Source organism: Styela clava, chromosome 10, assembly GCF_964204865.1.
Source record: "Styela clava chromosome 10, kaStyClav1.hap1.2, whole genome shotgun sequence".
NCBI lineage: Eukaryota > Metazoa > Chordata > Ascidiacea > Stolidobranchia > Styelidae > Styela > Styela clava.
Window position 1 is genome coordinate 15,773,088 of NC_135259.1, and position 23,383 is coordinate 15,796,470.

At 35.6% G+C, this 23,383-nt stretch overlaps 2 protein-coding genes across 5 annotated transcripts; both read right to left on the reverse strand.

Moving 5' to 3' along the window:
• Positions 1-412: 412 nt before the first annotated feature.
• On the reverse strand, positions 413-7,916 carry LOC120338461 (uncharacterized). 4 transcript variants are annotated; one of them, XM_078117148.1, is made up of 9 exons: positions 7,772-7,916; positions 5,945-6,132; positions 5,621-5,837; positions 5,148-5,312; positions 4,772-4,936; positions 4,464-4,616; positions 3,798-3,971; positions 3,319-3,391; positions 2,655-2,866 (listed from the first exon to the last, which is right to left on the reverse strand). In XM_078117148.1, the coding sequence occupies exons 4-9, from the start codon at positions 5,277-5,279 to the stop codon at positions 2,778-2,780; spliced, it is 786 nt and encodes a 261-aa protein (XP_077973274.1). In that variant the 5' UTR covers positions 5,280-5,312; positions 5,621-5,837; positions 5,945-6,132; positions 7,772-7,916; the 3' UTR covers positions 2,655-2,777. The 4 variants fall into 4 exon arrangements, with proteins under 4 accessions (XP_077973271.1, XP_077973274.1, XP_077973273.1 ...); XM_078117147.1 differs by lacking the exon at positions 2,655-2,866 and having other exon boundaries at positions 2,895-3,391; positions 5,945-6,129; XM_078117146.1 differs by lacking the exon at positions 2,655-2,866 and having other exon boundaries at positions 2,895-3,391.
• A 6,431-nt stretch (positions 7,917-14,347) lies between these two features.
• Positions 14,348-22,746, reverse strand: LOC120337133 (solute carrier family 22 member 4-like). Its single transcript, XM_039404854.2, has 12 exons — positions 22,345-22,746; positions 22,118-22,203; positions 21,657-21,786; positions 20,390-20,493; positions 19,534-19,688; positions 19,237-19,405; positions 18,354-18,501; positions 17,959-18,071; positions 17,532-17,746; positions 16,163-16,342; positions 15,784-15,928; positions 14,348-14,760 (listed from the first exon to the last, which is right to left on the reverse strand). The coding sequence occupies exons 1-12, from the start codon at positions 22,507-22,509 to the stop codon at positions 14,703-14,705; spliced, it is 1,668 nt and encodes a 555-aa protein (XP_039260788.2). The 5' UTR covers positions 22,510-22,746; the 3' UTR covers positions 14,348-14,702.
• Positions 22,747-23,383: the final 637 nt, after the last annotated feature.

Sequence of the window (23,383 nt, forward strand, 5' to 3'; positions counted from 1 at the left end):
CTAATCACAGCGTTACTCGCCATCTAACTTTAACTTTACACGCTTGTCGTAATTTGTTAAATAGGACGATATAATTAATCACGCCAATTAGAATAATATTTGAATATCATTATTCGACGTCACGATGTTTCCGATTCAATTATGACTAATTATAAGTTAAGTGATATATTATAAGTTTCGTCATGCCTGGTTGCTCGGATTACCAATTGTAACCGATGTTATGGTTGAACCAGCTTTGCGCACAACACTACACATTGGCCTTTTCATAAATGCGTTAATATACACGAATTTGAGTAGTTATTCACAAGCTTAAATTTTGATTGTTTATAGTACAAGGCAACTCTATTTATGGTTATGGCTTAATTAATAGAAAACTAGGAAAAACATATAAATGCCTCGATAAACCCTCAGCAGAATCAAACATACACCGAAAATTCGCACGGTGATTTATATCTACTTTTTATAGTTTTTATCCAATCACTATTCAATACTACTTGTCAAATAATTTTAAAGCTATGGCCTTGTAAGGCAATCATTCGCACCTTTCGCTGTAAGTCTGCAGAATAAATAGCCGTATTCGATAGTTACGTCAGCAATGCTTGAGGAACAATATGCGCGAAGATAAATCCAAAATTTCAACTGAATTGCGAACTCTTGGACGAAGTTAAAACATTTATGTACTAATCGTACGAAACTTGTCAAGAGCCAACGTTTCTGACATAAATTAATAATGTATTAATATAACAAATTGTGACAAAGAAAAATATTCGGTAAACCTTTTTAGAGAATGAGAAACCATTGGCGATTAGGAATGAAAAAAAGGTTTTCATGTTGTATTCAGTTCAATAGTTGTTATATTATAGTTGACATCTAGTAATGAAAGAGTGAAAACAAGTATTTCCAGGGCTGAAACGAGCAACTTTCCAGTGAAAAAAGTGTAAAACAGTAAGTAATTTTATTCATTAGCTGTTTCGCGTTGGCCATCGATAATGAATTTAATGATGAGACATCAGCAATGTCCTTCCAGCATAAACTGGACACGAAATGTACCTATGGAACGTTTTGCTTACTTGTTGTTGTATTTTTCGTTTGGTTCTTGGTGTTTTCATTAGGGCTGTGTCGTGAACAATGCTTCGTAACTAATGTCATTTTTATTTGTCAAATCTCATTAAAGCTTTGTTAGATGCTCAATGTTTCATCCAAACTTATTTAAACCATATTTATGTCGCCACGCCCACCCGGCGATATTCCAGCCGGTACCGATGAGCGACCTTCATATTCATATATTTGAGCATTGACCTGCTGTTGTTCTTTGCATGGAAATCAAATCACGCAACAGCTGCACCTAGGAGGTCCATTTTCGCGTTGTTCTGGAAAAATTAAAACATATAAGGTAATGCTTAAAACTTGTCAATTTCTAAGTTACCTGCTGATTCGAGCAATTGAACAAATAACTCTACTAACCATGAAGTCGAATTACTGAATCACTCGATCTTCTTCTATGGCTACGTCTTTCGTAATTTGGTAGGAGGTTTCGTAACTGGTCCTGTGTATCCAGAGGAAAAATCAGAAAAAAATGAATTTATATAGTCATACGGATTTACCTAATTATCGAAAAGACAGCTGAATCCATTTTTTTCTTAATGGCAATTTTAGTTTTACGCAGTATGGGTTATATGCAAGTAACGAAAATAGAACTTGAAATAATACTCGTAAGTATTTTTAGGAAAATAGAAATTTATTGGACAAGGATGATTTTCTGGATGATACAAGGATGATACAAAAAGCCATACGCATAGAAAAACGTGTTTAAAAAAACTTTATTTTGTAAACCTGATTTTGTTGTGTTCGAGTTTGTGTTGCCGAAATATTTCCGTGCTGATGAAAGGTCACTCGCGCATTGCCTTCAATGCGTACACCGGTTGCTCCACAAACTGCAGCCGCAGAATCAGCACGTTGACTTTGAACTTGTTCTTGCAAATAAGACGAAAATGAAATATTTACAAACAAAAGGTCGTCAAGCAAAATATATTTATATGTAAAATAAATAAAAAATGAACATTTTGTGTCATAAAACCTACCTGGATCTAACAGCGGATATAAAAGTGCTTGCGAGTCGTTAGAAATCTCGTTTTCATTTGCATGAAGTGAGTACTTCAAGAGAAACGTGAACGGAACGGTCGGAAGTGGGTTAGGGGGATTCGCTTGTATACTCCTGCAGTGCTGACGAAAATCTTTATCTACGATGAAGCTGAAACCATCTTCAGGGAATACAGAGAAACCTCTAGGTCTGATTATGGATATCACACAGTTAACCGTACTATTCAGAGGAACCCACATCACTTTTTCCATTGGAAAAGTTCTTTCGAATTTTATTGAAGAGAATCTCCGCTCAATTTGTTTTTTTAGTTCCTTTTCGTCGAGAGTAAAAGTGGAAGTGAAGTTTCCATTTTTGTCGTGGTAGACCGAGTTGCTGACATAGATTTTAGAAAAGCAAACATAATTTATCGCTTTTTTGATAGTAATCAAAAATTCAGTGAAGTGATTAATTTCCAAATTAATTTTTCTGTCAGCCGTAAAAGCTTTTTCAAAGAACAACCAGGGAGAGTCATGGGATTTTTTGCTGAAGACTCGAAATCCTGCATTTGAGTTAGCAAGCCATGTCTTTATGTCAAGTTCCACGGTTCTCTGAAATTGCGTTCCTTCAGGCTCACATTTAATCACGGGAAATACTTGAATGTGGTCGTCGATATCTAGAATCGCCATAGGATCGTAGTTCAGCGATAGTGAAATCTCGATGTAAGTGCTCTCTCCGGAATAATGAGTCTGCAATCTCCAACTTCAATATTTCCACCGGCAGAACCAACTGCAATCCAAAATTAAAAGGAGCAGACAGTTAATGAATTTTGACGCAATCCGATTCGTTTCACATCATTAAATTTAGCAAGTTCATTTAAGATCTGCACGTCTGGCCGGCACTATTTCGTGAGTGGTTATGAGGTTGCTCGTAATTAAAATGAGTTCACTAAAATTTTCCGTTTTCATTTTATGGATTGTAGAGATGAAAAATCAAGAGTATATATATGTGCTGGGGGTAGTGTGTTGAAATTTTTATTTTTGGTCAATTGAAAAGAAACTGTCGATAAACAGTGATTTTCCGATAATCGGCAAATTTTTCGCTGTCGTAAAGGAAACGAAATATCAATCCGGACCTTCGGTGAAAGGATGAAATAAAGAATAAATAGTAGGGTGGCGGGATATAAAGACAGACAGACAGAGCGATTGCGAATGAGAATCTTATAAAGCGGAGATACTGACTTTCTCTTGATTTCTTTACAAATAAATGTTTCATCTTCAATTCTTGTGAATCCCCGAAGGTAATTATCAAATTCTGAAAAAAAAAAATCATTTTTGTGTCAAATAGTTAAAACTCAGAAAATCTATTCACGTGCCAGTGTATTAATTAGTTTTTCTATTATTCTGGAAAATGAGAGAGCTATGCACAAACATGTGGGCACTGGGGAAAAAAATGAAAATTTTATCATTAATTCCCCGAAAATCATATGCGGTAACTTACCAGTAGCCGTATCGGGAAGCGGATAACTCGACTACACGGACAACTCATCATCCACAAATCGATTATGCAGGGTACCGTACTAATCCCCGCAAAAAATATCCAATTTCGGCAGTAATTGAAGGATTTTTTCAAACCGATAGTAAGAAATATTCTAATATAAAGAACAACAACATAATAAATAACAAAACGATCCAAAGAACCCAATAGAAACACTAGTTACGGGATTCAATCCCTCATTTAGAGCCTCTTGAAGAACATTTATGCATTTATCACTCGGCTGACGATGTAACAGCTCCAAGCGTTCGGTAACGGATGATATTAGCGTAGGTAGAAGTCCTTCAGACTCGTCGTCTTTATTTAATCTGTCTCCACTGCTGATGTCAAGGTGTTTTATCTAGTCAAAAGGAAAACATCACTCAATCTTTGCAGTCTACATAATGAAGACGCATCTTGGTAATTTAAAAAGTAAAAGTAATATATTTGTTTTCGAGGCTATCTCTGGAAATCAAATGTATTTTAAAATTAGACAATAGACATGTTCATTTATTTGTTGCAATAAAAGCAGTAGTGTTGGTTCTACGCCACGACCACAAGTAAGGCTATATATATTGTGTACTAGTAGAAGATTTGTAATATGTGTTCAAATTGTACCACTGTTTCCACTTTTTACCTATTTATTACGTGGATTAGATGTATAACTTGTAAACTGTGAACTATGGAATTCATAGATTTTGCTTGTTTAAGCTTAGATATCTGTAGAATTGGAATGACACAAGGCTGAATAAATATATGTTTTATTATATTTATTTTCCTTTTGCGCATAATATTAAATATAAAAAAAAATACAAAACTCTAAAATTTCTTGTTTTTTTTGTAAATTACTTGCCTTTATATCAGTAAATAAATAAAAGATAGCTGGAGATAAAGGTTGATTGGAACGCATTCTTAATGTGTTTAATTTGCAATCTTTAACAATTCCCATCACATGTTCGCACCCTGTAGCTCCCAATTGGTTGAAGCTGATGTCAAGTTCTTTGAACTGAAACAGTATTGGCACTCATATTAGTCATCTAGAGGTTTTAAAAATAAACTGAGCAACAAAAAATAATAATAATGAAATAAGTGAAATTTTTTCAAATAGATTAATCTCAATAGCAGTAACTTAAATATTTAGCTGACAAAATATTTCCTCACCTCAGCATTTCTGAGCGATATTTTAAAATTTTCCAGGTGATAAGCCGTCAGATCGCACCGACTTATGTTAATTTTTTGCAATTTGTTTTGTTGAATTAATTTCCCAAGAGTTGCCATACCAGCAACACCAATATTATAGTTTTCGCTGATGGTTAGATTCTTCAACTGAAAAAAATAAGTAAATCACACAAAAAAAAATATTTATGACCTATGGTATGTTTTATGCAAATGTATCCATTCGTAATTTCGTTCGATAAAAACTTTTACTTTTAGTTTGTTTAAATGTATATAGAATTGACAACTCATTCCAGTACGCTCATATGATTTATTCATATTAGATTATGAATCAGAAAAACGACACAAAAAGGAGGCCGACCGTAATATATCGAAAAGATTTTTCGAAAACTTCCAAATGCTGAGGAGTCAAGGCACACTCGCTTGCATCCAGATTTTCAACCTTGCAATTTTCGACAATATTTCCCAAGGACTCAATCCCTTTCATTCCCATGTCCTTGTTGAACACTACGCTTAATTCCACAATCTGATAAAACCAAAGAAGTTTATATAAAACACAAGAATCTTTAGAAAATTTGCCATTATATGATTATACATGTTTATTTTTCATGATTATTGATGAATAATCCCGTAACTGTACCGATCAACTATGTTTTATATATATATTAATAATAAAACATGAATAGACAGACTACTTAGAAATATACAGCTACAAAAAATATCAGAAATGAAGAAAAGAAATTAAACTAGTTAAACATTGGAAGGTATAAGCCCAGTAGCAAAAAAAAAAGAATTCGACTTGTCGAAGATTGCAACAATTTTTCAAAAAGATACCGTATGTAGGTTCACTACATCTTCAATAAATATCCGTCTCAGAGATAAAAATCTTTGTATCTTGCAGCGCAGTCTTCAACTCAATCATCTCTAGATCATTAAGACTGCACATATTCAAAGTCAGTTTCTTGCTGTCACAATGATTAACTATTTTTCCCAAACATTTGACACCTTATCCTTTCATATTCCAATTTTGACTGAAATTCACTTCGTGTATCTTGAAAATACAGAAAACTAATATAACCATCGCTAAATATAGCATACACTCTTTTCCTCACTCTCTCAAAGAATAAAAATAAATAGACGTTAAGAGTGTAAGTGTACCGTAATTGTTGAATTTCTTAGTCTCTCATAAAGCGTCTGTAGACTTCCAGCTGTCAGTTTGCATGATGATAGTTTGAGGCTTTCAACACGTGGCAGCAACTGCATAAAAGAACCCACGATGTCCATCTTGCTACTCATTGATAGATCCACAGATGACAAATTAAGATTTTTCAGTCGTGTGGATCCTGCTATATGCATGTGAAAATATATCCTTCGATTAAAAATAATATTGCATGTCAACATCAGATCATATTGAATTTCTGAACCTTAATTATTTTTTCTCATTTTAGTGAGATTTTTAGCGCTGCGAACCCGTCACATACAGTCGACAATGTCCGCGAGACTCGCATTTCCAAAACCGATTGGCCAAAGTTTTTAGCAGTTCAAGCACAAGTCAAAGTAATTTGTCCTTTACTCAATTGACCCCACCAACCGTGTCCCCGTATAAAAAACATTGGGAGCAGAATACAGAAACTAAAAAGACATTTAATTTATTATGTGTGTTGTAATACGTTCGTAACATTTTTGGAGATTGCTTGCATTGACAACAGTGTGGCGCTGTTTCTAAAAACATAAAAACAGGCCTTATTAAGTTTTGCACTTTTTAGTCAATAATGTTTCACCAAACAAATACACTTTTCCATATTAAGCAAACCATTTATGTCAATTGTGTCATCAGAGATTATTTTTTCTCGCGGTCGATTTAGGCTACAGCTGTTTTTGAAAAGTCATGTATTGAAAACAACGTGGACTTAATGTAATCCGTAAGTGTCAAAATCCTAAATATATTATGTAAAAACTAATTCAGCAACATAAAATTTTTGCATGAACTCAACTCTATGTCAAGAGCACATCGTCACGCTAATAACTGAATTGCGTAAGTCATTTTTAGCAGTTTTGAGAAAAACGTAAAAAACTTCCTAATGATATTGTTATGCAATTGAGAGTCAATAATTTGCCATGGTTCAATTTTTTGATCGTAGCCGGATTTAAGTTAATTTGTATGACGCAGTTAAGTGACGTCATAATGGCGCACTGTGACTTAGGAAGAAATGTGAAAAGACTTGGGGACATACGCAATTTTGAATCTTTACTATATGCACCAGTCCTGAAAACTAAACATTCCAAAAACGAATGTAATTCTCACTATCTACAATGTCTAATCCCCAAAATAGCTAATCAGTTTCAATTGCATTACTTTTTATGTTTAAAAATATATGTTTCATCAATATAACATGTTCTGCACACCCACCGAAATGAGAATGAGAATAAATATAAAGAATATAACAGCAATGCACCCAATATAAAAGCCAACCAAGGTGAATTGGACTCGGACAGTGAATATCACAAGTGCACGTCTTCCTATACTGTGGTATAAATTCAAATTAATACGCGCTAAGCTAGAATCCGAGATGCAAAAACTGGAAAATACTTAGCCGAGATTATTTTGCCTTTGTGACGTCACAATAGTCCTGCGGTAAACATGATAATTCATTGTGACGAAACAATTGAACAAATGTGCATGTCAAAATCTCCATTTTTATAGGTTCCGGAATACTTAAAATAAAATCTGAGTTAACAGACAGGTGCGCAGCCTTACACAAAAAAAAACCTATTTTAATAAAAACTCAAAATCGCCAAAAATGACTTACGCAATTCGGTTATTAGCGCGACGACATGTATCAGCAAGTAGTAGTGTAGTTGTAGTATCTTCTCAGTATTTGTAATTTGGTCAGTATATGCCAATTTCATTTATTTTTAAAATAAAAATTGTACCACAGAGCTACATCTTCGTTGTAACAGTGCAAGGTTATTCTAGTTTCTTACCGAACAGTGTTTTCGCGTTCTCCATATTCTTATGCAAGGACTCCAGTGCTTTAAATAGACTCTCCCCTTCTTTGGTTAAGATGTCTTCATGTAGATTCCCTGGCGCATCGCTGCTCGCCATTTTAAATAATACTGCTAAAATGTTAACGGCTGCGAAATAGGAAACAACACAAGTGCATCTAGCTCAGCTGAAAAATACTTGTGCGTTTTAGGTAAATGTAATATGTTGTATTTATTTATAAATACCGTTTTTGCCCCACTGCGCGGGTGAGGCCAGGGTTACTGGCAAATTTACATGTTAATTATATAAAAGTGCATAAAAACTTTACGCACGATCAACCAACCATGAGCAGTGTCTTTTAATGTGTCAATAGAAAGCCTGCGCTTTCAAACCGTTAAATATATACATAACCACAAATAGAACTTGGCGCCGGGTAAGTTATATTTCAAACATCTCATTGAAAATCACATTATCCGGATTACTCATACAAGTTTGTGTAAGTGCCAGATGATACAAAAATATTCTTCTATGCATTTGAATGTTTACAAACAATCTGACCAGAAATATTTTACGACCTCGAACTAACCTTTGAATCAACTATACATAAACTCGAAACATATGCTTGTAATCAGCCCTCCATACATCAGATAAAAGCAAAGTTCGAAATTTGTTCGACGTCCTCCGCGTACAAAATTCAACAAACCGTGGCAACCGATACGGTCTGCTACTTATCAAAAGCGAATTCGTACGTAACAATTTAAGGCTAAATGAAAGCCTTTTGACAGCACCGCCGAGGGAACTTTGTTTTCAAAAGTTTTCTCATGGGCTTGTTGTTAAACTGTCAAGATTTATTTTTGTCAGGATTAGACCGAGGTTCTATGCACACATTAAACTTGATCCAAATATTCATCAGCCGGACGAACGGCCTTTATTAAACAGTATACAGTAAGATTCAGCACGATATAATTACACAGTTCAATAGACAGCAGTCCTAGACAAAGAAGCCCGTGACCAACATATTCAGGCTTCACGTCACTTCTCAATTATTGCGTCATAATTACTTTAATGGAAGTCAACGTAAACAAGTCTGTAAATCATGATACAACATCTCCCTTTCTTTTTAAAGTGATTAATATGACGCATTATTTATATTCAATATTAACATTTAAAACGTCATAAACATATAATCAAATCCTAGTCCCTATCTAGCTACTAGTAGAGGGTAGACTACCTCTGCAGCATACAAGCTTTGAGGATTATTCTGCCTCGATGTAAAGCTTGTCACCTATCGGACTAGAAATTACATTTCTTCAATGCATCGTCTTGGCGATCGACGTATTCTATTTGACCTCCTTACACTAGGCTGTGTAGGATGTACGTTATTGTCTCTTGAAAAATTATGATTCTCATCCTCTTCTCTGGACGATATATGTGTTGGTTCAAAAACATCTTCTGCATCCTGAGTATCTCCTAACATTCTTCTAGTCATACGTCGTTTTCTCCGAACTGTACCTTTCGGAGTCTCAATCAAAACTGATCTTGGAGCAAAGTGTCGGCTTAACACTCTCCCTTCAGTTCTCAAATCTGGTATCCAAATTCTGTCGCCCGGAGATAAGTCATCGCCCTGAACAACTCTGTGTCGACGATTATAATCATTTGTCATTTTACTCCTATATTCTCTCTCTCTCTGACAAAGTTTAGAGTATTCCGGAACTTTCGGTATAAGTTCGTCTGGATGGCATGGTACTCTAGTTTTCAGCTTTCTGCCCATACGCAGTTGTGAAGGCGAATATCCATTATGCAATGGAGTATTTCGATATGTCAGCAATGCGAGATATTCATCATCGCACTTGTTCAGAATTGCCTTCATCGTCTGGACAGCTCTTTCAGTTTCACCATTTGACTGACTATATTTCGGTGATGACGTAATGTGCTCAAAGTTCCATTTCTTAGCAGATTCTTTAAACAGTCTTGAATCAAACTGTGGACCATTGTCTGAAAATAATACGTCACAAATACCATGGCGACTAAAAATCTTCTTCATTTTCAATACAGTTTCCGCTGTATCAACATTCTTGGTCACGATGCAAATTTCTACATCGCGAGAATAATAATCAACTGCTAGAAGATAGCTGTTTCCTTTGTAATAGAAAAAATCAGCGCCAATTCGTGACCATGGTCTCTTCGGAAATTCTGTTCCTCTCATTGGTTCGATTCGATCTCGTCTATATTTCTCACAAAGATTGCAGTTTCTCACAACTTTTTCAATATCACGAGACAGTCCTGGCCACCAAACAGAATTCTTCGCATGTTCACGCGATTTACTCACACCTTGATGTGCATCATGTAAATATCTCAATATGTCTGTTCGGAGTACTTCTGGAATCACGAGCCTGTTTCCCTTCATCAAAAGATCATCATGTATATTGAAGTTCGCTCGCTCGTTCCAGTACTTATTCACAGGACCGTATAATTGCTTTTTGTTTTCCGGCCATCCAAATTTAACATTGTGCATTACAACTTTTATAATGTCGTCTTTCTTCGATTCACGTCTAATTTCATCCAATCTGGAGTTTGAAGCAGGCAAGTTAACCATTATGGATTGAACATAACAGTTCGTATCAGCTAACAACTGATTATCTTCGTCTAACTCTTGGATAGGTCCTCGGGACAATGCGTCAGCGGTGTATAGCATTTTACCCGGAACGTGCACAATTGTAAAATCATATTTCATTAACCTCATTCGAAATCTTTGTACTCGAATGGGTAGCTCATCTATCATCTTCGTAGATAACAGTGGTACAAGAGGTTTGTGGTCTTTCTCAATTTTCAGACTCTTCAATCCTATCAGCATAATTTGCCAATGTTCCATAGACCACGTAATAGCTAACGCTTCTTTCTCAATCTGAGCGTATCTGGACTCTGTTTCAGTCATAGATCTACTTGCATAAGCGACAGGTCTGAGCTCTCCTGAAGCTTGCTTTTGAAGCATAACAGCTCCAAGTCCATATCCACTTGCGTCAGCAGATACAACGATTTCCAATTCTGGATTGTACATTGCAAGTATTCGATCTGACGTTAGTTCCTCCTTTACTTTCTCAAATGCCTTTTCCTGTATTGGGCCCCAACACCAAGCATACTTTTTCTTCAAAAGATCACGTAAAGGTTTCGTATGTTCTGACAAATCAGGAGTAAGTTTCATCAATCTGATTCGCCATTCCCAAAAATCGCCTGAGCGCTGAAACATCAGTAGGAGTTGGAAAATCGTTTATGGCTTTAACTTTTTCGGGATCTTTACAAATTCCTTTCTCCCCAATTATTTGGCCTAAATATTCAAGTTTCGTAGCATGGAACACGCATTTATCAATGTTTAGCGTCATACCCTCTTCTTGGAGTCGATCCAGAAGTTGTTTTAAACATTCATCATGCTTCACAGCGTCAGTACTCAAAATTATGTCATCCATGTGACAAGTCGTATTGGAAAATCCATCCAAAATGTGGTTCATTCGTTTTTGGTACAATTCTGGGGCGGATGAAATCCCATAAGACAGCCTCCGGAACATGAATCTTCCAAATGGCGTAATAAACGTCGTCAGTTTACGACTTTCTGGGTCAAGCTCGATTTGGTAAAATCCGGAATTCGCATCCAACTTGGTGTAAACTGAACCTTTTGCTATTCTTCCCAAAGTGTGTTCTACAGTGGGCATTGTGTATATTTCACGTTTTACCGCTTCATTAAGCTTGGTCAAATCAACGCACATTCTAATTTCACCACTGGGTTTTGGTACGACTACAATCGGCGCGCACCACTCACTTGGTTCGTCGATGGCTTCGATAACATCTAGTTTCACCAAGCGGTTTATTTCAGCCTCTACTTTTCCTAGTAGGGGTATCGGAATTCTACGAGGTGTTGTCACACAAAAAGGCTTCGCTTCATCTTTTAAACGAATTGTATGTTCACCTTCCAATTTACCCAGTCTATTAAATAATTTGGAATATGCTTTCAAAACATCCTCCTTAGTGCGGAGTGAAGGTACGTTTTCCCGTGAGCCTTTCTTGCAATCAACTATTTTTACAGTATATGTACCTTTGACCTCATGTATTAAACCCAATTTCTGTATGGCTGGTATCCGCAATAGGCGTTTCGATGCTTTTCGCACCACATATACTTTTTCGGTGACCTCGATTTTGTCATGTGTCATCGTCATCCCCACATAGCCAACTACGTCTAGTTTGACACCACCAGCTCCGAATAATTCTTTATCGGTCACTGTTATTTCACCAAAAGGCGTTTTACACACATTTTCGGGCATCACCGAAACTTGTGCACCAGTATCTATGCACCAAACAAGTTCTTCATTTTCGGTTCCAGCTTTTAGTTTAATAAATCACCCTGGATCATTAGAAAATTTCCTTTTCATACGCTTTCTGCGTTTTCAAGATCGATTTATAGTACCCACAAAATCAGATTTTGGCTTGCTAGGGCTTTTTATTTCCCCAACATTGATCGGAACTCTGCTTTGACAAACATAATAAAAATGACCAACCTTGTGGCATTTGTTGCATTTCTTGTGAGCAGCTGGGCAGTTATCTTTCCCGGCATGGTGCTTGTAATTGCAATATCGGCATTTGGTCCTGCTCTGGTCAGTGCTTATCCTAGCCCGACCTCGATATTTCTTCATTGGTCTTTGTTCTCTTCTTTCGTCTTCTTCTATGGCATCAATCATAGCTGTCTTTGTTTCGTTTAGTTCTCGACTGGTTGCTTCTTTCAGGGATAAAATTTGTATCACTTTTTCTAACTTAAGTGAGGCACCTGCATCATATAATTTCAGTTTTGTGGCATCGTCGCGACAAGAAAACGTCAGCTTATCGCGTATTGCTTCATTCACAAAATCGGCAGGAAACTTACACTCTTGCGCCATATGACGGATTGCGTTTACCCATGCATCGAAAGTCTGGTCAGGCTCCCGATTTAATTTCAACCAAAATTTCTCACGCAACATAAGCTGCGGATCACGTTTTGTGAAATATTCATCAAATTTCTTGATCACGGTTTCATAGTCATCGCGATCTTCTGCAGGCAAAGCATCGCCGCCGCTTGGATTTGGCCTTTCCGCAAAAAATGTAAAATTTGCAAAAATGTCTATTCCCTGATCGCCAATATGGTTTAAAAAAAGTCCAATCTTTTGTTTCGCCGGTTTCTCCGACATACCAGTAGCTTGTAGATAAATTCGAAATTTTCGATTCCATTTTTCCCATATCTGCGATGGATTTCCGCAAGCTTTTATATCAAGGCCATTTGGAGGTTTTACACAACCTTCAGCCATTACGCTTTGGGTCTTCGTAGCCTAATCCGGCTTCCCAAAGTATTGTAAATATCTTACTGTAATCGAGTACCTTCAGTCGCGCGATAACTCTTCAATCACTGCGACGCTGTAAAATCGTTGTCCTACGATTTCAAGTTTTAAAATCGTCCGGTAGTCTTCAGGATTGCTTTAATCAGCATCCCACTTCTGACACCATGTCAAGATTTATTGTTGTCAGGATTAGACCGAGGTTCTATGCACACAATAAACTTGATCCAAATATTCATCAGCCGGACGAACGGCCTTTTTTAAACAGTATACAGTAAGATTCAGCACGATATAATTACACAGTTCAATAGACAGCAGTCCTAGACAAAGAAGCCCGTGACCAACATATTCACGTCCCTTCACGTCCCTTCTCAATTATTGCGTCATAATCACTTTAATGGAAGTCAACGTAAACAAGTCTGTAAATCATAATATAACATTAAACTACACATTTTGCTGGGCTCGAAAAATATAAACACGCCGATGTTCATCAATCGTTCCAACGGCTAATGCTGTCTAAACACAACCCTAGGTGGCCAAATTACTGTCTTTCCTGCAAGAGATGTCTCCCAATGGACTAATGCTCGTAATTTACCGGAATTGATCGTACTCTTTAGTCCCGTTGTTTTACCCAAAATTCTGGTTCGAAAAAAACATTCCACGATCCGGTTTTCTTCCACACAAACCCCGCGTGTGTGTCAAAAGAAATATGGCATTTTAATTGCGAAAATTGGCAATAACAGTTGATGTTCATTTATTTAAGCATCACTTGGTAAGATAGAAATCACCATATTGACAAAATGGCTAATTGATTTATAGCTTTCTTAATTTTTTTCATAATTTCGACTTTGGCTACACCCATTAGGGGAAATCCAAAATACTGCTCAATCTCAACGAAACCATGCAAACAAACTCAAACTCCGTAACTTGAACTACCATGAAATATTATCAATGGCATTGCTTTTAGCGAAGTTCCAAAATAATATTATATGAAAACAAACAGGAAAGAATAGCACAACAGTTATAGTGGGCTACACTGACATGGGCAAACTACGACCTGTGGGCCAAATCCGGACTGTTGGGTAATTCGATCAGTCCGCCTGATGCTGTCACAACCAAACTAAAAACAAATTTAGATGTTTTTTTACCTAAAAATAACTCGAGGGTTTATTAAAACTGCGATTAAACTTAGTTTCGTCACCAGGCCTATTGTTTTTCAATTTCGCTTGTGTGACACTGTAAATATTGTTCATAAAACGTAAATTTTTACGTTTTACTTACATGGCCAGCCAGTCTAGGTGGGCAAAATTTTTGACAAAATCTCGCCCACCCTTGGACTCCAACAACATTTCTATTTTTTGGCTTAGCTCAATAACGAGTGTTATGTTGGATTCAATAAAATTGGAATTTAAATTATAACTTTTATAATGTTTATTTCTGAATGGGAAGCTGTGTTAATCTCAAAATAAAATCATTGTTCGCTGATTCATTCGTATGATGAAAATTTTTTTTGGATGAATACCAAATCAAAACTATTCATGCTATGAAACTGGTTTCTATAAACTTTTCGTTCCAGTCATTCGCAGTTGGCATTGGTTTTGATGTCTTTTCTCGAAGTACAAGTTCTTGACAATCTAAAAATATATTTATTTATAACTGGCCACCATGTTTCGTTTCAACCAATTTTGTAAATCGTAGACTGGTTGGCTGGTCAAACTTTTTTTGCGGTCGTTTATCTATAGCCTATAGGTAAAAGCTGCTTATTTTGTTTCTACCAGGGCTGGGAATTTCGAATCGATTAGTAAATATTTCGAATCAATCAGTTCGTACGAAGTTTTCGAATTGCTAATATCTTGTTTTATTTGTTATCGCAAAACGTTAAGGCGATTTCTTTTATTGAAGCCATGTTTTTAGAATGCAATTCTAACATATGACTCTTTTTTTCTTAGTGTTTCTTCAAATACAATTACATTTCCTAGTTCCAAGTATTCGAAAATCGATTCGAAAAAAATGTTCGATCATATTCTGAAATTATCAGGTATTCAAAAATGCCCAGCGCTAGTTACTACTCTGGATAAGAGCATCAGAGTGGCAATTGTTTCTCAGGAATTTTAACGCGGGTTTTATAAGATTTTGGGTATATTTTTGTAACAAGACGGAAAATTGAAGCACATTATGAAACCGAATACTGATAATACGAAAAATATATTGCGCATCATGGCATATTCCGATTGGAACATGAATTCTCAATCAATTCGGTGACGTAATACGACTTAGCGGATGTGGGAATGTTGTCATTACCTGTCTTAAAACTTTGTTTATAGGAGATTGAAGACGCGTGCGAAATTCTTTAAACTCAATACCTCGCTTCAATATCGATTCTAGGTAATAACCACTACTTTGGAGAAAATGTTTAAAAAACTTAATTCTGAGTAAATTTATATCTACCATATATATGGTATTTGAGTATCAGTAATGGTATCAGTTTTGGTATGATTTATTACGATCGTTAGGATGAAAAAAAAGCGGTCTGTAGAATATCGTTCAGGGAATAATTTAGTAAAACGAATATGGAATAGAGTATATATATCACCTGCAGACGCCCACCATAAAAATCCATCAGAACCTCCCTGTTATAGAGATATATATTGCGTTACCTGTATTTTTCCAGTTCAACAGAATCTTTCAAAGTTTCCGGAAGCGAGGAATGCTTTGTTTCAGGTAGTATAAGCGTTAAAAGTCCAGCAATTAAACTTGAACCTCCCATGACATAGAAAGGAATCCATTTTCCTGATACCTCACCTGAACGTAATAAATCGAAAATTGTTATTTAATCTTCACATTCAAACAACGACAAGTAGCGACTGACATGAGAAAAAGCTGTAAACTCATTCATTATAATCGCACTACAGTAGTGATAACAGGAATAATAATATATTTTGAAAAAATACATTTGAAGCTAATATTTAACCAGACAGAGAGTACGCTCACGATATACAGTGACAACGACACAAACATACAATCTTGAGAACCAACCTGAGAAAGCGAGAAAGGGCGCCATCACACATGCTACCCCAGCCGAGGTAGAAGCTATTCCAACACCTGTACTTCGCAATATTGTAGGGAAAAGTTCGGCTGTATATAAATAAATCATTCCCATAGTCGATGATGAAAATACTTTTCCAATCATCGCCATTGCAATACTGGCTTTTTCATCTGAACAAAATAAAATATGCAGAAAATATCTGTAATTATGCAGGATTCGTATAACTGAAAATAGCATTTGAAATTAAGAAGCTTTTTATAGCAATACGATTTTTCAAATGTCAACATTTGTATTGTATTATTCATCTGCACACATGGATTGTTTCATTAGTCATCCTACAGTTATGTACATAATGTAGCCGTGTAGGCTTACCATACGTCCAAGTTTAGCTGGGAGTGTTCCAATTTTGACAAGCCTCACCACCGTCCCCCTAGGTAAACTTAAATGTCCCGATCGTGCAATGCGGCAGTCATGAATATTTTTTCATTCAATAATACAATTTTTTACCGGAGTCAGTCCATTTACCCCTGATTTGCGACTCATTTAATAGTTCGATGAGAAAGAGAGAAAACTGATGTATATATATTGTTATATATTGTCCAAGATGTCGCAAAACCTGAACCCTAACCTGGTACACAACCTGAGTTCATCTTGGAGTTCGCCATCTTGGTGCGCATACTTCCGGAGGTCCGAAAGAAGACGCCGAAAACCGAAACTGGTTATCGAGCGGCGGCACCCTTTGGGGAAGTCTAACAGTAACGTGATAAATAGAATAAGATCGAACTAAATATTTAATAAATAAATTAAAGGAAAGGGGCAATAGGTACGTCATGGCGACCTGGTATGTACCAAGCAATCACCGTTTCAACAAAAGAAAGTCGACTCATGCACCACAGACAGCCTCACAACAATATTATGACGGTGAGGTAAATATGGTAGGCAATAGTAAAGAACATTGAACGTTCGATTATGTGCATATGGTTGCAAAGATAACGATAAAATTGAATTTATCAGTATAATATGCCAGTTATTTTAAATAACCAGTTATTTTTTTAATATAACGTTATTTTAACGCACAAAAGAAATCGCACATTTTCCAATATTACAAAATGAGTCTAATATCACTAAGCCTCGGAATCGAACCAAGGTTTGTCATTTCCGAACTGGCCCGGTTTCTCTTTTCATATATATGGTAAGCCTATATATGCGATTGATGACACTCCGGTTCTTCAATTAACATTTGGAACAGTGCTGCCAGTATATTGTATGCATATATTGGTCGGGACTCGTGTTAATTTATTTTCAATACATAAGTCAAAAATTACGCAATAAACAATTTAGCAATAAAATAAAACTCACAAGATCCGAGCAGTGGAGACAAAATGAGGCACATTGCTGATAACAAAAAGGCAACAGATATTGACAAACGGCGTCCGAGCCTTTTTAGTCCAAAAAAGGCAAGTATCCATCCAGGTATTTCTGCCGCAGCTGATAGAAAACTATTCCAATATCTACTTCCGCCCAAGTTGGAAGTGTTATATCCAAATGTATAATAACATACAAATGAAACCATCCTGAAAAACAAAATATCCACGTTCTGACGTATTCAAACTTCTATTTATTATTATTTTCGTCAAGACCAGAAAGTACACACAAGGCGCTTTTTATGGGATATAATCTGTGATATGTATGGGGGAACGAACTTATCTGGTTCTATATATACCCCTATTATTTTATTTCCTTTATGATAGATTTAGAGTAAAATACTGTACTTTCAATTTCTTACCATAACCAACATAAAATCAGAGTTCTTTTCAGCAAAATTCTGTTATGAAAAAGCATGGATAACGATTTCTTAAAACTGACGTGTTTTCGATTCTTCGATTCAACATTGTTTTGCTGTGCAATTAAAATCATCATAATCAACGTAATTTCACTTTTTCAATAGTTAAAATATTTCGCGAAAGTGAATAAAATTACTAAAATTTGAAAAAACACATTGTTTGAAATGCCTGAAGAATTTGAAAATATGTTGAGGTATAAGATGAAGGTTTTTTGTTGAAATAGGTAACAACACAGGAGTTGTAATCGGGAGTTATACATAATCAATCCAGAGGTCGAGTTTATTTATTAATTTGGTTTGTTCACGTAATTGCTTTTCACATAATTTCCCAATAATACCTCATTTTGGTCATTCATTCTCGTGTTTTGCATAAGTTCGACAAATGCTTCAGATGATTTCGATTTATTTAAAAATCGTTTTGCAATGTCTACCGCTTCCACAGTTCTTCCTCTAGACATCAACCAACGCGGAGATTCTGGCAAATAACTGAACGCGAAAATGGTATTAAATGGATTTTTTGGAGGGAAATGGAATTTATTTTGGTTTAATTTTTGTGTATGAGCAATTGAGCATAGTATTGAAATTAGAAAAAACTCTATAAAAATTATGTTATAAATGTAGTTACACTGCAGCACTAGGACTAATCCACGAGAGCCTAAAAATTGAAGAGAGTCACAGAGAGTCCAGAAATATAGACGAATACCTAAAAGCACCTCTATGTCTTCTTCTAGTAATAAGTTGAAAGAGATAGGTTCTATGGCTAAAGTCAAAATGTGGCACTTTTCCAAAACAACAACTTAATTTTATAAGAAGAAAATGATATACTACTGTTCTGAGAAACCTTTTCTAGCCTACAGCTACACAGTATCATTTAGGGGGGAATTGTAATTCGGGATTCTATTATGGGACATGTATATTGAAGCATATTTAATCGGTAAATAGCAAATTAAAATATAAATTGGCACAGATTGGTTAGTGGCGTGGTTGGAATAGACCCAAATCATGACCACACAAGTTAAACTCTTCAAATATTTTATTTGCAGCTCTGCAATGAACTCATTAGTTAAAGTAACATCAGAATTATAATATTTCATTAACCAATATCGAATGTCCTACATGGCCCCTACTGACTTAGGCATAATGCAACCCAGACCAAACTCACGGCTCTGATAAGTAACTCAATTCACCAGAAAATAAAACTTGGTAACAACAATACCTCACCAGTAATACGTCATAAAAAAGATGCAGAAGAATCCAGGAATTCTTATTATCCATCTCCAGTGGCCGCAGAAATGTGCAGTGAATGTCAGCATCATATAACCAACAGACCAGCATATATTACAAAGACATACAATGAGGCCTCTGTGCTCTTTCTTGACGAGTTCTTGAGCTGAAAGTCAAGTACAGCATTGCAGATGTTTATTCAATTTTCATAAAAGTACTCTAGTGTGTTCACCAGTAACAAGGCATCAAAATTAATATTGAACCATTAATAATATTATTACTGTTTCCGATTACCATGGACAAATGTTAAGCTGTAAGTTATGCTGCCTCCACTGCCATACAACAAAAAAAATATCCAGCTCATCCAATAATTCACTGCCAAACTGAATCCAAAAATAACCAACATTAAAATTGTGACGCATACAAGAGTAGCAGTTCTTCTGCCGAACCTAAAAAATGGATTTTTGTTAATAACAAAATAGCAATGCTCGAATATATGTACTCGGAACCTAATGTATCGGTAGCCTATGGCCTATGCGACTTACCGTGAGCTCCGTTATCTGATCATTCAAAAGAGTCAAAAGCAAAATTTCAGATCCCATGACGTAGCTAATTACATAGATAGTCGTACAGTCACACCTGGGCAAAGAGCACTGGATTGTTTGATGGATGGAGGTCTTGTATGACGTAATGCCACGAGGTGTCGCAATATTGGGATTGAAATATCGAATTGTAATGACTGAATCTTGGCATAATATCTTTCAATCAAATGTTTGATTGAGCTAGATTTGTGATAAATGAGCGAAAGAATAAATGCCTTGTGGGTTCATAGGACACTTGCTCGAATTCGGGTCTCAGAAATAACACAAAATTGAAATTGAACTTATATTAGTTTTAGATTCCGCTCGGACTAATTGGATATTTGACCAATAAGGAAATGCATCACAAGTATCGTTTAAATTTAATGGGACTTGACTACTCTGTAATGTTTCGATGTATTATACTTTTTTGGCATAAAGTGATTGCATACTTTTTTTCAATGACACATTTGTCATAAAACTCCCTACAATTAACCAATGTACAAATGATCGAAATGGTAATGTTCCAATATGCCCGTTTAGAATCACTATGAAATGTAAAAAACAAATACTTGTCTGATAGTGCTCCAGAGATTATTCCACTAGCAAGGGCACCGATTGATAAACTCGATGTCAGGAATGGTTTTTTCCACTCTTCGCCACAAACTAAGTTGAACTGCAGAATGGAAGTTGCAAATAATCGCGGTCTCTTATAAGACACATGCACATGCAAACTCAATTTTTAAATTGCTGAGTCCAGCTCAGTCAAAATAAAAAATAAAAAAGCAAAATAAACAAACAGTTCAATGGGCTATATCATGATTGACGAATCTATTTGTTATCGCGGGCCATTTTATCAGTCACTGCCGAATAAGTGGGCCGCACTTTTTTGTCATACTTATGATATCTGATGATTTTTATCAACAGAAACGAACAACAAACGAAAGTACTAAAACCCATGCATCCATACAGCTAAAGTTATTTAATGATATATTGCAGCATAAAACTGAGAAAAAAAAACATTCAATGAATTTGTTCGCCTAGTCAGATTATTGGAAACTTTTTTGATTGACCAAGCGTTTAATATTAGGGCGACCTGATTTATTTGGAAACTCTCAACTGTATACTAAGATTTTCTTCTGTATATTGATTAAGTTCGGTTTCGGGTAAGTTCGGGTGACGTCATCTCACTTGGTCTCGCACTTAGCTTGGTTGTTCGAGATTCTAATTCCCGTTCGAATACCGCAGCATTTTTGACTCGAATTTCTTGGTCGATTACCGGGTTATTACTGTACAACCAATTTTTATTGTAGTAAAGTAAATTATGGTCTTTTTTATTTTATCGCAGATCTTGGTATTTTTCTAACGTTGATTACCTGAAGAAAATCTTAGGGTGGTAGCATTGTAATAGAGCGGACTCAGTATTGCAGGAACATATGATATTTGTATAATTCGTAACATCGCAAAATTACGAATCGAATCTAGACCTTAATGGGCAGTTTGACACGCTTTCTTATGGTCGTAGATTACTGTCATATTTCATAGCAATGTACTCATTCCTTGACTCAGCCGCATGTCACACAGAACACACAATTAAATTGACAAAGCAAGACATTATAAATGGATTCGTATTGGCCACGAATTGAATAGGCAGCTGAAAATTCATTACCCGATAAAAAGGGCCAATCAAAATATAAAAATAGAAATAATCCAGTTAGGGCTGGGAATGCAGATTGCGCCGGAAATTCAAATTTTCATATCATTTCTAACCCGAACCCTTAGATTAACTAGATAATTAATGATTTGTTATTTTAAATATTTTATTTATTGCTAATATACCTCCATAGCTGCGGTTGTTTTGCCGTCCATGTTGTCATATACGAAACCATCTTCGCACGGTTCGATGAGACTTTTATTTATTCGAATATATTTTTCAGAAGATTGATTAGTTTGGATTTCAACGGTGAATCTTTATGATAATAAATATAATAAGACCATGGATTTTGTAACTAAACATACTGTTGTACAATAACTTAACATTTCACATTGTTGGTTCATGGCCTAAAAGATTTTTACTGACGACGGATACTAAAATTTGGTCTTAGTGAAAAGAATTAGAAACTATACTTCGTAGAAATTTTAGTCTGGAATTTAGTTTGTTGTTCAAATAAAAAGATTCGAGAAAAAAAAATCTTGAAACTGGTCACTTCGATACACAGAAATTGTCGTATATTTCAAATACACAATAGACATTTTAATTAAGGTAATCAGGACAACAAGGCAAAGATTCTTATCTGTACCTTCGGCAGTTACTCAACGTTTTGTTATTTTCCGAAGATGCAGGAATATAGTTGAACAAATGTGAATTGTTGAAATGAATATCATTCTGTAATAAAAAAAAATTATTCAACATATTTCAGGAATTGTGCAACTTGTTTCTTGAATCAGGTTAGCTCAAATTCAAATATTGAGAATTTATTATAAGAAACTGGAAGACATTACGAAACTGAATCGAATACACACTCACTTTGTGATCCATCTCCGGAACTAGGCATCTATGAGGCGGTGCATGAAACACAAAAACTGGCGAAAAGTTCACCATTGCTTGAGGTATTGTAGTGATTATCAAACTTGCTAGGATTAGTTTGTGATATGCGCTGGTAGATCCCGGTTCTTCAAAAACATCGTCCATTTTTGTCAACGACAAACGAATTCATTCACATATAAATGTTGATATAATTTTTTGCAACTGATCGTTGTATATTTAACAATGATATATTTTTATTCCAAGTGCAGGTTTTCCTATGTTTCAAGACACCTATATGCAAGCTTATGGCGACTTTAAATCATAGATTGACCGCTTCGCAAAACAACTAGTATCTGCAATATATGGTGCGATTGGCTGTACACGACCGAAACATTGCATGTCTCACGGAGATCAATTTAAACACAAACATCTATTTTACGACATTTTGCGAAGGCACGCTTACATTACAAATTACAACACAACAGAAATAGAAAATAATAGTCACGTTGTTGCCAGTGCATTTTGCATCTTATGACTCAACTTCACAAATTAAAATCACAAAATATTGAACAGAAGGAACACTATGAATCAAGAATTTGTGATAGAATCGATAGATTCATTCTATCCACTTGAGAATATTTTAAAATAAAGCTGCCATCGACCGAGTTTATGTGTCTTAGAGGAGACAGGTTCGGGAATTTCACTAGTTTTTGTTTTAGTATTTGGAAACATTTAGAACTACCAAATAAAATGTTGAATAAGTAATTAGTTGTGGTTCTACTTCGATAAAAAGTATTTGCCAGATTACTTGTACCAAAATGTAGCGTGCCTATTATTTTTAAATCATTTAGGTTTCCCGATAATTCTGACTTGAGAATTAGCTTTCACCCTCTATTAAAATGCCGCTTCTTCGATTCAGAATCATCTTTAGTGTCTTTTTGACAAGATTTGAACAATCATTTTCCTTGATATCCGTATTGCCGTACTTTATACAAAATATCCCATCGCATGAAGCATGGCAGATGTATCAGATTGAACC

Coding starts and splice junctions, on each gene's coding strand:
- LOC120337133 (XM_039404854.2), bottom strand. CDS start 22,509: ATGGACGATGTTTTTGAAGAACCGGGATCTACCAGCGCATATCACAAA. Junction 22,204..22,344: donor TTCCGGAGATGGATCACAAA/GTGAGTGTGTAT, acceptor TTTTTATTACAG/AATGATATTCATTTCAACAA. Junction 17,747..17,958: donor CTGATTTTATGTTGGTTATG/GTAAGAAATTGA, acceptor TTTGTTTTTCAG/GATGGTTTCATTTGTATGTT.
- LOC120338461 (XM_078117145.1), bottom strand. CDS start 2,766: ATGGCGATTCTAGATATCGACGACCACATTCAAGTATTTCCCGTGATT. Junction 1,974..2,081: donor ATATCCGCTGTTAGATCCAG/GTAGGTTTTATG, acceptor CTTATTTGCAAG/AACAAGTTCAAAGTCAACGT. Junction 1,371..1,464: donor TTCAGTAATTCGACTTCATG/GTTAGTAGAGTT, acceptor TAATTTTTCCAG/AACAACGCGAAAATGGACCT.